Raw genomic sequence first — 16,648 nt, 5'->3', positions numbered from 1 at the left:
GCACACAGCAGGCTGTGGTCTAAAATAAACTCTTTTAATTGCACATTTGTGTCTTGGTTTATCTGTGGGATGAGAAACCCCCTCCTCACTCCCAATCCCAGCTACACAGGTATAATCTGGCGTTGTGGTCCAGCTGTCAGTGAGGGGGTGGAGGTGGGTGCAGGGCTGCCCCGAGCCCCTGGTCTGCATCAGCCTCTTCAGGGCAGGGAGCTCAGACCTGTGGAGGGAGGGGCAGCACAGGCTGGTGGTCAGCTTGCACTTGCAAGAAGAGGATCTGCCCCTCCTACTCCCCTCCAGGACCAGGATTGGCTCTCTCACCATGGTTGTACTTGCACTGTTTCAGGACCTCGCTGAAGCCCTCACACAAGGACAGGTCACTCTGAGTGGTCGAGCACTCCAAGAACTGCTTGATCTCGTAGGCACAGGGCCCCCCCATCTGCAGGGGCTGGGGGGCAGTGTGAGCAGGGGCCTGGGAGTACAGTATAAGAGACCACAGCATCAGCTTAGGGTTGCTAGAGGTGGGGGTTCCTAAGCTGGGGGCCACCTGCCCCTCCCCACAGCCCCAGGTCGGGTGTCCCGTGGGTCCCAGGCAGGCTGAGTAACCCAGGACCAGGCTGCCTCAGCTGCTCCATTCCTGAAACAGGTGAGCCAGCAGCAGCTGATACAGACAGCATTTCTCTGCTGCCTTATAATGAATGGGCACACTGAACAGGTGCAGGAGAGGGAGAAGTCTCTAGAAAAGTACTAGGCATGTAATCTGGGAGTATAAGCCCTACCCCCACGAGTTCTAGCACCTTCCTGGCTCAGCCACACTGATCCTCATGACCCCTGACCCAGCTTCTAAGCCAAATTTGTCTTAGGGCTGGCTGGGGCCCCAGTGGGGGAGAGGTCATCAGGGAAAGCTGTGCTTTGCCCTTGGGCCCAGGGGCCACTGTGCTAGATCTGAGTGTGGCTCAGGAAATTTAACATCCCTCTCTTCTCTAGCGTTAGGTGACCTTAGGTGGGTCTCTGAGCCCCTCCAGCCCCAGTTCTCCCATCTTTAAATGGCTGGTTGGTGTTTCTCCCTGGGAGCCTAGAGACCTTGGCCTCAAGGGAGGGCTGGGAAGGTGCCTTTAAGTGACAGTGAGCTCATTAGCAGACTGAGGAGTAGGACCCTCCTTGGGCAAAGTGCTGGGCTTGCAGCAATTCTGCATACACTCAGACACTTCTCACTGGACACTTCTGCAGCTCCCTGTGTGGCCTTGAGAAAACCCTGCCTTAGTTTCTCCTGGGCCCGCTGCTCACCTGCTGGGCAGCAGGCTGGGCGGGGGCGGGCTCCGAGCCTCCCCCGCTGAAGGCTCCGGTCAGGGCGCTGCCCACGACGTGTCCCACAGCCGAGCCCACGGCTACCCCTGCTGCCGTGGACGCCATCTGAGCCATGAGGCCCGGCTGGCCCGACGGGGCGGGGGCCGGAGCGGCTGCCGAGGGCGGTGGGTGCGCGGGCGGGTGGGCAGAGTGCGTGGGAGGGCGGCTGCGGGGGCGGGAGGGAGCACGGTCAATCCCCGCCGGAACTCAGACTAGGGTCCCGAGGGGCCTGCAGCTCCTCGAAACGACACCCTCAGTTCCCGGGGAGGTGGGCGACCCGGGTCTCAGGCGGTTATCGTGCCCCTGCCCCTCCCCCCGCCAAGATGGCGCAGTAGCAGCCAAGGTCACTCTGCGGACGCCCTTGGGGGACGGCCCACGCTTTCCAAGCCCCCTCCCCACGGTGCCCTAGTGTCCGTCACACCTGGCTGGCCGGGCGGCCGCGCTGCGACTCCCCCGAGGCATGGCGGCGGTGGCGGGACGCGGCCGACTTCGGTCGGAGACAGCAGTGGCGCTTCTGTCGCGAGGATCAACGCCGCGGCGCTTCCCTCCAGGGGCGCAGAGAGGCGGGGCCTGGGGCGGGGCCTGAGGACACGCCCCGGCGGGAGGCGGTGCTCCCCGCAAGCCCCGCCCCGGTCGCGGTTTCCCGGTCCCGGACCCTTCCCTTCCGAAGACCGCTGGTGTAGGCGCCGGGCTCGGCCGGAAATAGGGCCTGGAGCCCTTCGTGCTCCTGACCGGAGCCGAGCAGGCCCTGGGGACACAGGCCACTGCTGCAGAGCGCTGGGGGCTTGGGCAAGGGCGACAGGGCCAGGTCCTTCCGCCACCGAGGAGTGCAGGGAGTGGAGTTGGGGGTGCCGGGCGCCCCGGCGGGGAGAGGAGACAGCGAGGTGGCCGGCTGAGACTGGCCGGGGACGGGGTGCGCGGCGCCAGGCTGGGGCCGCTCCCTGCTCCCTCGCACCAGACACCGTCTGCTGACCCCCGCGTGGCCTCGGGGACCCGGGCGGCCTAGAGCGGGGACGAGCGTCCCTGGGGAAGGCCTGGAGCGACCCGTTCCCCGGAACCCCGCCAGAGGGCGACCCACCGCTCTGGGACTCTCCGGACCAGAGAGTGCGGCTGGCGCGGGCGGGACCAGGACCCCGTGAGACCCTTAACTCCACGGGGTCCCGACGTCCACCTCGCTGGCCCCCTGGGTGCAGCGCCGGACACTGACGGCGATCATGCGACTTTCAAGCCTCGTCTCTGCCCCAGAGGTCGTGACCTGAGCTCCGAGAGGCCTTTGCGCGACTCGGGTCAAACCAAGTTCAGGTTTGAATCCTGCAGCCTCGGGATTTTAGCGCCTTGGTACCTGGCCAAGGTGAGGCTGGGGGCGCGCGGATTTAGACACTTCTCTGCCCCTCAGAGACTTGAGGTTGTTATGGTCTTTTCTGGTTGACTTTGCAGTGGTCATATTATTACTTCTAGGTGGGGGCAGGGAGGAACCCTCCTTCATCACTGTCCCATGTGCCGGGGAGGCAGCCTGGCATGGGTATTGTGGGGAAGGTGAAGTCACCAAGAGCAAAAGCATCCGGGAAGGGGGAGCGTCTGTCTCTACGGAAGGAGAGGAGGTCCCTCTGTTAGCAGGAGGGGCAAAGGGGCAAGGAGAGAGGGAGCTGGCTTGTGTGTGTGCGGCGCTGTTCCCGGCCATGCATACTAGCCGTGAAAGTCAGGTGCAAGGCTGTGTTCTTACCGAGCTTTAATCCCTTCAGCCAGCTTGGGAAGCAGGGCCCTCCACTGACCCACCTTCAGTCTTCTCACTGAAGTGAGGGTGACCACCCACCTGAGGGTGGCCTCTCAGAGAGGTGAGCCTGTGAAGAGTGGGCCATTCTCTCCTCGAAGACATGGTAGGCCTGGTCCAGCAGCTCGTGCAGTCCCTGCCCACCTGTTCCCATTTGCAAAATTAAACCATCCTTCTAGCTCTCAGGGTCTTCCTCCTGCAGGAAGCCCTTCCTGACCACCACACCTTGCTGGGTGCACTGTTGGGTTGTCATGGTGACCCCTGGACTGTCACTGAGGGTGGTTGTTACTTCAGCTGTCATGGCTGGTGGCCTACAGGTTCCACAAGGCATGGCTGCGTAACCCCGGAGGCACTCAAGACCATTTAAGGTGTCACACAAATGAATATTTTTATTTAAATAATTATGTATTTTCATATGTATCATAATAATGTATAAACAGCTCATCAAACCCATGATTTCTTGGCCAGTGTTGGTAAGATGAAGCTGAATCAAACATTGAAGTGACTACTTTTTAAAAATGAGTCACTTTAAAGAAAAAGATTGCCAGCAGTCTAGGGAATAAAAATCATTGCTGGCCCATCGAGGTGGCTCACACCTGTAATCCTAGCACTCTGGGAGGCCAAGGTGGGAGGATTGCTTGTGCTTTGGAGTTGGAGACCAGCCTGAACAAGAGTGAGACCCCATCTCTACTAAAAATAGAAAAATTAGCTGGGTGTCATGGCACATGCCTGTAGTCTCAGCTACTTGGAGGCTGAGGCAGGAGGATCATTTGAGCCCAGGAGTTTGAGGTTGCTATGAGCTATGATGATGCCGCTGCACTCTAGCCTGGGTGACAGAGGGAGACTCTGTCCTGCCTCTCCTTGCTCTCTAGGAGTCCCTGTGGAGTCTTCTCCAGAAGCCGTGAAGCACCCCCTTCCCTTCTTTGGCCCATGCTGCCTGCACACAGCCTCCCCTTACAGCAGCCAGCAGCTCAGGACCCTGCCAGCTGGATGGGAGCCTCAGCCTGGCTCTTGGCTTGTAGGGCTACCCGTGATAGAGCAGATTGCCTGGGGAGGTGGTGAGGCCCTTCATCATTGCAGGGGTGTACAGCAGGATTGGGTACCCTCTGCAAATTAGGGATAAGACTGGAGAATCCTTTCCAGAATGTGGACACCACCCCCTCCCAAACTCACCTCCTCTCCCTCCTGTCTCAGGTGGCTGGCCCTGACCAGGGGACACTTTGGGCCCCCAGTGCCCCTCTCGGACACCCTCCACAGCCTTCTCACAGCACCCTCCTCTTCCTGACCAGCTGGAGGGCCTTCTGATCCCTCCACTTGCCTGCTGACATGGAAAAGGCTGGCCCCTCCCTCTGGGAGCCTCAGTTTCCCCATCTATACCTTGTCCATGATTTTGTCGCAAGCTGCACAGTTGGCCAGCCCCTACAATGTGTCTCAGTTTCTCCTGGGGCACATTTTAATATCCCTTTCCTCAATGGGGCTATTGTGCCATCTTCCAGATGAGGTTCTGAGGGGTGGGGGAACTTGCTCAAGGATAGGGCCACCTGTCACAGGCTAGCAGAAGGTCAGAGGTCAGGCCACCAAGGAGACCCAGCGGGATGCGCCTTTCAAAGGAGGGGGTAGGGATCGAGAGGAATGAAACCCGACTCCTCTCAGACTCTTACTGGGTTTAAGGCTTTGGAACTCCACCACACAGCGGGGAAACTGAGGCCCAGAGTGGCCCGGCTGGCCAGGGGCACCCAGCACCCGGCCTGAGAAGACAGCAGCTTGGCCCACCCCGGGACAGGACTCTGTCTCCGGCCAGCCCACCGGGCCAGCCCTTCCCGTCCACCTCCCCCACCCTGGCCCTGGCCGCCGGGAGAGTTAGAACAAAAGGCGGCGGGGGGCGGGGCCGGGCGGGCCGGGGGCGGGGCGGAGGCTATAAGGGGCGATGGCCCGGCGCGGCCCAGCAGGCCCAGCAGCCCCGGGGCGGATGGCTCGGGCCGCCGGGCTCCGCGGCGCGGCCTCACGCGCCCTCCTGCTCCCGCTGCTGCTGCTGCTCCTGCCGCCACCGCTATTGGCCCGGGCCTGGCCGCCGGTGAGTGCCCGCCGCCCGCCGGCCGCTCCTCGCCGAGGGGGCGCCGGGCACGCGGGCTGGGCCCAGCGGCCGATCTGGACCCAGGAGGGCGCCCCGGGTGGCCTGATGCGGCCCGTACCAGAAGCGCTTTCTGGTTCCCTGTGGGTGTGATAGACAGTGAGCGTCCCGTCCCTGGGAGTATGCAAAGGGAGCCTGCGCCGGGATGGCTGGGACTGGTGAGCAGGACTCCACGCTGGACTCACGCCCCCTCCTAGCGCAGGGACGTGCCCCTTGCGCCCCAGCCGCGGATGCTGGGGTAATGTTGGGCGAGGTAGCAGAGGGACTGCTTACGGGGCCCCCTGTTCATCCCAGGGACAAAGCAGAGCAGGTCACAGGCGGGTGTCAGCCTGCAGGTGTGGCCACAGTGAGCGCACCTCCAGGTGCGCAGTGGGACGGAGGATAAAGGAAGCGCCAGGGAGGGCAGTGCCGGGCTGGGGGAATAGGGTCTGAGCCTGGAGGAGGCGCTGCCCCTGTGCACCTGCCGGCAGGAAGTTTGGGAGGCTGGGAGCCAGGACAGCACCAGTCTGAGATGGCATGAGTGCAGCGTGCGTGACCAAGAGGTGGGCGTCAGAGAGAAGGGGCAGCTGAGAAGGAGGCTGAGATCCTCAGAGGGCAAAAGGGTGGGGAGAGAAATGGAAGGAGACTGTGCTCCGAAGCGCAGAAGAAAGTCCAGGTAAGAGGGAGTAGCAGAGTGAGGATACGAGGAACCGTCACCAGGGTGTGTGACAGCCTGTGTCTGTCCCAAAGGCTGCACCTTCCCTTGAGCTGGGCTTCAAGGCACCAGTCACCCTGGGTAGCCGTTGACCCCACGGTGTGGGACTTGGAGAGATCTGTGTTTGAACCACGTGACCTGGGTGAGCCTTCTTATGCCTCAGAACCTCACCCGCTCCATCTGCAATGCGGGGGGGCGAGAGGGGGTGACAGTACGTGCTGAGCACTGAGGATGAAAGGAGGTGATGCCAGGCACACTGGAGATACTCTGTCACCTGGAGCTGCCACTCTGATGCTTGTGCAGGGTCATCTCTGGGGCTGGGAGCCAGCCCAGGGTGGGATCTGAGTTGAGCTGTTGTCTGTCACTCTGCAGACTCACCGGGAGCATTTGGGGTCACCTCTGATGTGTTTATACCGAGGTTGCTGTCAGCAGGGCCAGGAGAGCTCTGTAAATATTTATCCATCCCAGTTCGCAGAGTTGAGGGTTGATGAAAGCCCCGAAGCCCAGTGTGACAAAGCTGCCCCCCTCCCGGAGGCAGCAGGGGAGGGGGAGGGGGCAGTTTAGGAGGAAGCTTGGGGGGGAAGGTAAACCTGCTTGCCAACTGGCCGTGTGACTTGGCAGGTCGCTTGACCTCTCTGGGCCTCAGAGGGACAGGATGCTGCATAGAACAGCGTGGTGATGCTCCCGTGCTCCTCACAGCCTAGCCAAGTGCCCCCATTCAGGCTCACCTCTGAACAGCAGAAGGCACAACTCTGATTACTTATCCCATTGGACAGATAGCAACTGAGGCCCAGAGAGAGGCACAAGTAGTCTGGCCTTCCCCGGTGGTTTCCTAGCCTGGGGTCCTCCTTTTGTCCCCTGTCTGCTGCTGCTGTTTGTCTGGGTTGGAAGTTGACTCAGGGGCCGCCCTGAGTCTCCGAGCTCCGCCAAAAGACTGGGTCCGTGGAGAAATCCCTTGAGTGTGTCTCAGGCTGTGGCTTGGTGCCTGCCAGACGAGGGCAGGGCTGGGCCAGCCAGGCCCACCACAGAGCGGCTGCTGGCCTAGGAGGGAATGCACTGGGAGCAGAAACTCCTCAGGAATGTGGGTTTTGGAGGTAAGCCAAGAGTGGGCTGTGGGGGTGCAGTAGGGGAAAGCTCCAGAGTGGGAGGCATGAGCCCCATGTCCAGGCCCTGCTCTTCTCTGACCTGCTGTGTGACCCTGGGCAAAGTCCTTGACCTCTCTGGGCTCTGTTTCGTCCTCTGCAAAATGGAGGATGCCTGCTCTGCAAGGCTGCAGAAGAGGCCAGGAGTGGACTGTGCCCCCATCCTCACTGAATCTTGTATTCCTGGGAGCACTGAGCACACCCATCCTGGGAATCGGCAGCTGCCTCATCTGGCCCAGCCAGAGAGGACTCTAAAAGATGAAGTGTGGGAGGTCAGCAAGGGAGGCCAGGAGTGTTTGTCACATCCCAGTGATGGGGAACTTAGGCCAAGAGCTGGAAAATGATGGGCCCTAAGAAAAGAAAAAATTGCACCTGCTGGAGCCCTGCATTCCAGCGTTTCCTGCTCGCTCACGCTCCAAGGTCAAGGCATGGGACATGGCGGGGGAGCAGGGGGCCTCTGCCCTGTCGGGAGAACCTGCATGTGGAGCTTTTCTTCTCTGGGCCTGGGAGCTCCCCTCACTGCGACTTCTGTTTTACCATTTTAGTATGGAGATTTTGAGGGGGAGCTGGAGGTGCGGTGGCTGGGAGGTGCCATAGAGACTTTGGCAAGGGGAGGGGAGGGCCTACAGGGCAGGGAGCAGGGCAGGTAAGAGGTGCTTCTCTGCCAGCAGCAGCAGCAGGTGTTACAGAAGGATGTCACGCAGCCCTGTGCCATGGCACCACCCCCATTTGACAGATGGGGAAGTTGAGGCTAAGAGAGGACACGTGTCCAGAGTCACCATGGCATAGAACTAGGCCTTCTGAACTACAGAGCTTGGCTCTTGTCCTGCACTGAGCAGGCCGGGACGCAGAAGACTTGGTGCCTTGTGGGAAAGGAGAGGAAGGGACAGTGGAGGGTGTGTGGGGTGTGGCCATGGCTCCACGGATGTCCCACCAAGCTGGCTGCGCAGGCTTACCGAGGGCAGAGGCAGAGGCCACCACCATAAGCAGAGCAGGCAGGCTGCACTCTGGGCCGCCTGGGGCTCCCAGGGAACAATGAAGCTCCGCCCTTCCCAGGGAGGGTCTTTGTACCCCTGCCAGGGTTGGGGGAAGGAATCCCTTTCTCCTATAGGTCAAGGGCAGCGTGGCAGGGAAGGGGTAGGCCCTGTGGCCAGTCCACAGACCTGGGGTCAGTGTCCTCAGTGTGAGACCTTGCATGTGAATCGTGCCCACCCTACTGACCCTCAGCAAGCCTGGCCCCAGAATGCCTGGGAAGCAGCAGGTGCTCAATAATGTCTCATTCCTTCTCTTTCATTAAGGAAGGATGACTCAAGCCCTGAAGAGCAGAACACAGGCAGCAGGGAGCGGGGTGGGCCATGAGCACAGACAGTCCGCTACCTGCCCGCTGTCACCAGAATAAGTTTCTTATCTTCTCTGGGATCCATTACCTCATCTGAGAAATGGGGGCGATGACAGTGGCGTTGATGAGAAGTTCCATTGAGGCTAAAAGCATGTCCACAGATACCAGGGGCCTGGCCTGCAGCGTACTTATTAACAATAAGCCCATGGCCGGGTGCAGTGGCTCACACCCACGATCCTAGGACTCTGGGAGGCAGAGGCCGGTGGATCATTTGAGCTCAGTTTGAAACCAACCCGAGCAACAGCGAGACTCTGTCTCTACTAAAAAAGTCGAAAGAAATTAGCTGGACAATTAAAAATATATAGAAAAAATTAGCCGGGCATGGTGGCGCATGCCTGTAGTCCCAGCTATTTGAGAGGCTGAGGCAGGAGGATCGCTTGAGCCCAGGAGTTGGAGGTTGCTGTGAGTGAGGCTGACGCCACGGCACTCTAGCCCGGGCAACAGAGTAAGACTCTGTCTCAAAAAACAAACAAACAAAAAACAATACACCCAGAATCGGCTGGAACCACATCCCAGTGGGGCCGTGCTAGGCCATGTAACTACGCAACAAGCAAGCTCTGGAAGTGGGGAAGTGGCACCAGGGTCTCACGCCATTAATACTTCCATAGCCCCCACATTCAGAAGGCCCCTTCCTATTGGGACGTTCTTGGGAGTTGAGTCCTCAGCCCAGGGCTCAGGGGTTCGCAGGCCTGGGATGCTGACTGGGGCGTCTGGGGCCTGGGGCAGCTGCCAGAGGCTGAGGGTGAGGCGGGGCCTGAGTGGCCGGCTCCCGCCCCAAATATGGCTGTGCCAAGGCTGCGGTCGCCCAGATCAGACAGGTGCTCAGTCTCCCACAGACAGCACAGCTCCATCCTTCTCCTGCAGTGCAGGAAGGAGACGTAGCTCTGTGCAGTTCTCAGCCAGGCCTCAGTCTTAGGCCTGGGATGCCAGGGTCTGCTCATGATCCTGCCACACCCTTGCCGGGTGACCTCACAGGGTCTCCCACCCTCTCTGACCTTCTGTTTTTCTCATGCACAAGAACTATGACTTCTGCCCTGGGGACTTGCAAAGGGTAGGAGGATGTAGCTTAGATCACTGCGCTTGCACCTGTGCTCCTGGGGCTTCAGCAGGTGGGCCTGGGTGCCTGGTAACTGGCTGTCCCGCCCTCCCTGCATGGCAGGCAGATCACAGATCTAGCTACCACCATGCACCCGGCCCTGGTGGGATGTGATAGAAGTCAGGCCTCAGTTACCAGGTGCCCTTGCCGGGGACCTGGCCTGTGCTAAGTGCTCCACACACATTGCCTTGTCCAGTCCTCAGGTGAACACGCTGGGGAGCTGCCGCCAGCCCCACTGGCCAGGTGAGCAGACCAAGGCCACGCTCCAGGGCTGCAGCCCCTCTGCCCTGGGGGAGGAGGGGGACATCCTGGGCAGGGGAGATGGCAGAGCCACTTACATGACCGGGGAGGCAGAGCAGGGTGACCCAGGTGTGCCTGAGTGAAGAAAGGGAGGTGGAAATGAGTTTGCGGGGGGGGGGGGGGGGGGTGGGCGTGGATGGGGACAGGAGGAACTTGTCTGGTGTTTCCTCAAGAACATCTGGGGGCCGTTCCTGGGGGTGTGGGAGGATATAGTCAGGGGCTCATAGCCAGTGCACCCCCACCCAGACCTCACTGGCCTGAGTTTCGGGAGTAGGTGAATAGGTGGCAGGCAGCCCAGAGCCCTCCGGGGAGGGGCGGGCGGGGTGGGGAGGCAGCCTGGTGCCTTGGAATGAGGTGTCAGGCTATGAGCCCCTGACTATTCTCCACACACCCCTAGGAGTGAACCCCAAAACGCTCTTGGGGAAACACCAAGCAAGTTCTTCCTGTTCCCTCCAGCCCCCCAGAGTCAGCCCAGTGCCAAAGGCCCCTGCTGTGTGGTGGCGTCTTCCATCCCTGTCTGTGCGGCCACACGCCGGGCGGGCTGCGCTGGGCGTGCTAACAGGCCACGCCTGTGCCTGCAGGCCACGCCTGAGGCCTGACCAGGCCTTCGTATTCTCTCTCCTGCCCAGGATGCACACGGCCGCCGCTCCGTGACGAGGGGGCCACAGTCTTGGCATGCAGCTCTGCCCAGTAGCCTGGTGCCTGCCCCTGCCACCCAGGAGGCCCCCCGGCCTGCCAGCGGCCCCAGGCCCCCCCGCTGTGGTGTACCCGACCCACCCAATGGGCTGAGCGCCCGCAACCGGCAGAAGCGGTTCGTGCTGTCGGGTGGGCGCTGGGAGAAGACAGACCTCACCTACAGGTAGGGGCTGGGGCTGCGCGAGTGGGACTCAAGGGTGCCGTGTCCCCGAGTGTGAGCCTGCCCCCCTCACAGCTGCTTCTTGAGACACACACCAGGGCCAGATCTGTGTGGCTGATGGACCTATGTGCCCACTGAGCCCCCTGCCGTCCGAGGACACATACAGGAATGCACGACACCTCACCCGGATACCCTCCCGCAGCAGAGGGAAGTGCCTGTGTCATCGCCCCAGGGGTCTCAGCACACGCTTGCGGAGGGACCCAGGCAGCCTTTACTAGGGCCCTATAAGGGCCAGGCCCAGGACTCCATGGTGGAGACGGCAGACACAGCCCTGTTGTCTTGGGAAGGCTGGCGTCAGCCACGTCACTGCTGGACTTGGGCTTGGTGCCGGTGGAGATGGCGGGGAGCAGGGCAGGCAGGAGCTGGCTCCGCACTGCGTGACCCAGGCGGCCCAGGGCAGGTGCTGGGGAGGCTGAGGCGCCACATCCTGCAGGCGGCACTCAGCCTTGGAGGGAAGAACGGTGTGGTGTCTCACGGCGTTGGGACTGAGACTGCAGGGTCCTCAGGGAATTCCTGGGTGGGGACCTTGGATCCAAGAGGGGGCTCAAGGGGCCAGTGGCTCAAGGGCCACTCTCCCCATAGTGAGTGGCACTGTCAGGTCTAGAATGTGGGTCCTGGGACTCCTGGCCCTGTGTTCTTTCCACCAAATGCAGACACCTGTACACTTGTAACTACACACAAACCCACGCAAAGACGTGTCTACATGGCCAGGGAGACTGGTGTGCTGCGCCCAAGGCCCACAGTGTACTCGGCCATGTCCCAAGTGTACACACCCACCGAGCACTTAGGGGCAACTCCTGACCCCTCAGCCATCAGGGGCTGTCCCTGCCTTGAGGCCCAGGCCCCTCTGCCTCCCCACAGGATCCTCCGGTTCCCGTGGCAGCTGGTGCAGGAGCAGGTGCGGCAGACAGTGGCAGAGGCCCTGCAGGTATGGAGCGAGGTGACACCACTCACCTTCACTGAGGTGCACGAGGGCCACGCCGACATCATGATCGACTTCACCAGGTGATTGTCGGCCTGGGATCCTTTAGGGAACAGCCCTGCTTGCCAGCTGCCAGCCGTCACTGACTCTGCCCCCACCTGCCACAGGTACTGGCATGGGGACAACCTGCCATTTGACGGGCCTGGGGGCATTCTGGCCCACGCCTTCTTCCCCAAGACCCACCGAGAAGGGGACGTCCACTTTGACTATGACGAGACCTGGACTGTCGGGGACAACCAGGGTATGGGCTGGGTACCCATTTTCCAGGTGGTGCAAGTCAAGGTCATAGAGAATGGATACTTGCCAAGGTCCCTGAGCTGGGGTCCAGAACATGGGTGTCTTGTGGCAGGAGGTCCAGGGGTCACTGACCCATCTCCCTTCTCCAGGCACAGATCTGTTGCAGGTGGCAGCCCACGAGTTTGGCCACGTGCTGGGGCTGCAGCACACAACAGCAGCCAAGGCCCTGATGTCCCCTTTCTACACCTTCCGCTACCCACTGAGCCTCAGCCCAGATGACCGCAGGGGCATCCAACACCTATATGGCCAGCCCCGGCCTGCCCCCACCTCCAGGGCCCCGGCGCCAGGTCCCCGGGCTGGGATGGACACTAACGAGATTGCACCGCTGGAGGTGAGGCTCAGGAGGGTGGGATGCCCAAAGGTGGGGCCCTGTGGCTGCAGCGTGTGCCCTCAGCACAGGCCCCTCTCCCCTCAAGCCGGAAACCCCACCAGATGCCTGCGAGGCCTCCTTCGATGCAGTCTCCACCATCCGGGGTGAGCTCTTCTTTTTCAAGGCGGGCTTCGTGTGGCGGCTGCGTGGGGGCCGGCTGCAGCCTGGTTACCCGGCACTGGCCACTCGCCACTGGCAGGGACTGCCCAGCCCTGTGGATGCAGCCTTCGAGGATGCCCAGGGCCACATTTGGTTTTTCCAAGGTGAGTGGAGGTGGAGGGTCTGCTCAAGGAATTTCCTTCCTGGAGCCAGGAATGTCACGCCAAGGGTAGGGATAGACAGACAGATCCCCAGGGACGCAGTAGGGAGGGACAGGGTATCCCAAAGGCTGTCCCACCAAGGAAGAGTGTGACTCACTCCTCGAGCACAGTCAGGAGGCTCCAGAGAAGGCAGCTCTGGAGACGGGAGCAGCACAGATGGTATTGCGCATCTGGGCCGTGGGCTGGCGCATCCAGCCCTCAAAGCTACCCCATGGGGCAGGGTGCTAGACATGAGGCCTCTGGGGCTCAGAGGCAGCGAAGTGACTCACTGAGGCTGCAGGTTGGAAAAGACAGGCAGGGATCTGATCCAGGTCTGAGACCTTGGAGCTGTGATTTCAACCTTCAGCTGGCAGAGATGAGACTCTGGAGCCCTCCAGGTGCCAGAGACTTCAGAAGCAAAGGTGTGGTGTGGAAGCCTGCACGTGGGTTCAGGGCAGCGGGGCCCAGGGAGTGGTCAGCAGGCATCTGCCACAGACAGCCAAATGCCAGGGCAAGGGGCAGGAGCCCAGGCAGCCATCTGCTGGCTATAGGAGCCCCACCCACCCAGTGGCACTTTACAGAGCCTTCACCCTTGCTCTTCCCAGCTGCCTCCCACTTCCCTCTGGGCTGAGCAGACACTATTGGCCCCCATGTTTTACGGACAAGGAAACAGGCTGGGAGAATCTGTGGTGGTGGCCGATGAGGTCCATGGTGCTGGGCGTGGCAGTGGTGGCTTAGCAGCTCCTTGCAGCCTCCTCTCTCCGGCAGGAGCTCAGTACTGGGTGTACGACGGTGAGAAGCCAGTCCTGGGCCCCGCACCCCTCTCCGAGCTGGGTCTGGTGGGATCCCCGATCCACGCCGCCTTGGTTTGGGGTCCTGAGAAGAACAAGATCTACTTCTTCCGAGGCGGCGACTACTGGCGTTTCCATCCCAGCACCCAGCGTGTGGACAGCCCCGTGCCCCGCCGGGCCACCGACTGGCGAGGGGTGCCCTCTGAGATTGACGCTGCCTTCCAGGATGCCGACGGTGTGTTGGGGGTGGGGCGGTTGGCGGGAGGTGGGTGCAGCAGCCCCATCTCCTGCCCAGTGGTGGCTGGGCCTTTGTCTAGCGCCATCTGTCCTCCTCCTGGTGGCCAGCCAGTACTATATCTTGTATTGCAGATGAAGAGGCTGAGGGCCAGAGAAGTGCAGAGTCTTGCCCCAGTCCCTTGGTCACAGCCAGGAAAATAATAACCGAGGCACACCAAGGGCTGACAATGGCCCAGGCCCAACCCTAAGCTCTTTACAAGTCTCGTGCACGTCTCAGAACAGCCATCTCACCTGTTATGAACCCAATTTCCAGGGGAGCAAACAGAGGCTCCGACAATGAGGCCTCTAACCAGGAGCATCCAGGTGGACAGTGGCAGGGCCAGAACTCTCACCCAGGCAGTCTCTGCTCATAACCACTGAACCACCCAGCCTCCCACAATCGCAAAGGACTAGAGCCAGGTCAAGACTCAAAGTCCAGTGCTCTCTCCCCCACATTGGGACCTGCTGGGAGAGCTGTCCTGGGGTGGCCTCAGGCTCTAGGACTCCAGGAAACCCATGTGTAGTTTGGTTGGGGCTGCAGGAGAGAATGACATAGTGGGCGGTAAAGGCAGTGGGACTTGCTTCCTTGAGAGGGAGGACTTGAGCCACTGAAGTTCCAGGAAGCTGTAAGGTGGGACCAGACCCTGGGGCAGGCGGAAGGGCGTTCTGGAAGGCCAACCTTGGATCCTGCAAGGAACCCAGCAGTAGCCAAAGCCTGCCCACCCAACCCTCCCCTGTGCCTGTCCCTCGGCCTAGTGTCCATTCACTCAGGGCTGACCTTCTCTTTTCAGGCTATGCCTACTTCCTACGTGGCCGCCTCTACTGGAAATTTGACCCTGTGAAAGTGAAGGCTCTGGAAGGCTTCCCCCGCCGCGTGGGCCCCGACTTCTTTGGCTGTGCTGAGGCTGCCAACACTTTCCTCTGACCACAGCTTGGGTGTCCTCAGGGGTGCTGACCCCTGCCAGGCCCAGGATATCAGGCTAGAGACCCACAGCCATCTTTGTGGCTGTGGGCACCAGGCATGGGACCAAGCCCATGTCTCCTCAGGGGGGTGGGGTGGGGGCGCAATCACCATGACAATTGCAGGGAGGGCCACGCAGGCCGTGGTCACCTGCCAGCGACCGTCTCGGACTAGGCAGGGAGGCTTTGGCTTTACTCAAGAGTGAGGGCGGCCTGGGACTGCCGCCGCCCCACCTGTGCAGGTCCTGGTCAAACCTGGCTGCTTTCTGTCTCTGTTCCTGTCTCTCAGGGTAGGACCTTGGCAGGGCTGAGGGAACTGGAGTGTCCTCACTCAATCCCTGCTGTGAGGTTCCTGCCAGGAGCTGGCGCTGGAGCAGTGGAGCCAGGCCCCTGAGGCCTTCAGCCCTGGCCAAGCAACTGCACCATGGGGCATGGCCCTCTCCTGAGAAGTCAGCTCTGGGTAGGTGCTTGCATCTGGCTGTCTTCCTGCTGGTGATGCTGGAGCTGTTCCGCAGGATGCAGGCCAAAAGGTCCACAGCCGGCTGGGGGCGGGGGGTGCTTCTTGCAGGAGACCGCAGGCCCTGGAGGCCCCAACATACCTCAATCCTGTCCTGGGCTGGGTCCTTCCAAAGCCCTCATCCCAGCACTGCTATCTTCCAAAGCCATGTAAATGTGTGTCCAAAGCCTTTTTTTTTTTTTTTTAACTGAGGACTGTCATTAAACACAGTTGTTTTCTACCTGCCTGCCTGGTCTCTCTTTGTAACTGCGCAGCTGGGATGGGGAGGCCTGGCTTGGGTCCAGCTGTACTCCAGCTGTACTTGGAGCCAGGGTCCAAGCCCCTACCCAACCCCACCCCCCTAGCCCTGGCCCTTGGGGCTGGGCACAGTGGTTGGGGCTCCTCCTGCTCCATCCCCCCATCACATCTCATGGACACCTGCAGTGGCTTCTTAACTGGCTCCCTGCTTCCCTCAGTTTGTTCTTGAGTGGTGGTCATTTTATCTGATCATGTCACACCTCAGCCCCATCGTAAAGCACCGTCAGCTCTCCATATCTGTAGGTTCCATGTCCGTGGATTCATCCAACTGTAGAAAATATTTGAGGAAAAAAAGGATGATGTGTCTGTACTGAACATATACAGACTTTTTTCTTTTTATTCCTCAACAATACAGTTTAACTATTTACATAGCATTTATACTGTATTAGGTATTATAAGGAATCCACAGATGATTTAAAGTATACAGGAGGATATGTGTAGGTTATATGCAAATATTACACCATTTTATATCAGGGACAGGAGCATCCTTGGATTTTGGCATACACAGGAGTCCTGGAACAATCCCCCATGACACCAAGGGATGACTGTACTTTTGTTTGCCACTGTTGTGGGGACACAGAACAAAATTCATGGTTCCCATGGCCCTTCCTAACTCTCCCTGGTGTCTCCTTGCCCTGCACAGCCCCACATGTCTTCATAGCAACTATGACAGCAGCAATTCCATCAGACTGAACAATATGGAACTGTCAGTAGTGGGCCACCTTTGACTCACTGCATTGTTCAACTGGACACCTGAATTGCTTTGATGCTTTCCATAGTGGTGGTCCCCACTCCTGGCTGTAAGTGCCAAGGGGCAGAGCCACAGGGCATGGCTGTACTTATTGCAAGCACAGAGTGCAGAGTTAAGGAGCGAATGGAGAAGGTGTCCCTCTCCTCCAACACTCATCTGATGCACCAGCCATACCAGATACCACCTTGGACTCCAAATACCGCCAGACCGCACCCAGTGTTGTCATTCCACCTATCCCCACTGCTGCAGGAAGAGCTGTAGGCCTGGAACTGAGATATCTGTTCCAAGGAGCCCTCTTATCTGCTCAGCTGCACT

General features: G+C 60.2%; 2 protein-coding genes across 3 annotated transcripts; one reads left to right on the top strand and one right to left on the bottom strand.

Moving 5' to 3' along the window:
• Positions 1–13: 13 nt before the first annotated feature.
• On the bottom strand, positions 14–1,922 carry CHCHD10 (coiled-coil-helix-coiled-coil-helix domain containing 10). The gene is made up of 4 exons (XM_012776741.3): positions 1,766–1,922; positions 1,285–1,510; positions 319–469; positions 14–217 (listed from the first exon to the last, which is right to left on the bottom strand). The coding sequence occupies exons 1-4, from the start codon at positions 1,804–1,806 to the stop codon at positions 198–200; spliced, it is 438 nt and encodes a 145-aa protein (XP_012632195.1). The 5' UTR covers positions 1,807–1,922; the 3' UTR covers positions 14–197.
• Positions 1,923–5,044: 3,122 nt separating this feature from the next.
• MMP11 (matrix metallopeptidase 11) lies at positions 5,045–15,519 on the top strand. Of its 2 annotated transcripts, none has more exons than XM_012776730.2 (8): positions 5,045–5,189; positions 10,507–10,736; positions 11,655–11,798; positions 11,883–12,016; positions 12,162–12,403; positions 12,489–12,705; positions 13,510–13,767; positions 14,600–15,519. In XM_012776730.2, the coding sequence occupies exons 1-8, from the start codon at positions 5,085–5,087 to the stop codon at positions 14,731–14,733; spliced, it is 1,464 nt and encodes a 487-aa protein (XP_012632184.2). In that variant the 5' UTR covers positions 5,045–5,084; the 3' UTR covers positions 14,734–15,519. The 2 variants fall into 2 exon arrangements, with proteins under 2 accessions (XP_012632184.2, XP_075852861.1); XM_075996746.1 differs by having other exon boundaries at positions 12,489–12,546; positions 14,600–15,472.
• The last annotated feature ends 1,129 nt before the right edge of the window (positions 15,520–16,648 follow it).

Source organism: Microcebus murinus, chromosome 22, assembly GCF_040939455.1.
Source record: "Microcebus murinus isolate Inina chromosome 22, M.murinus_Inina_mat1.0, whole genome shotgun sequence".
Taxonomy (NCBI): domain Eukaryota; kingdom Metazoa; phylum Chordata; class Mammalia; order Primates; family Cheirogaleidae; genus Microcebus; species Microcebus murinus.
This window is presented reverse-complemented; position numbering and strand designations above follow the sequence as displayed.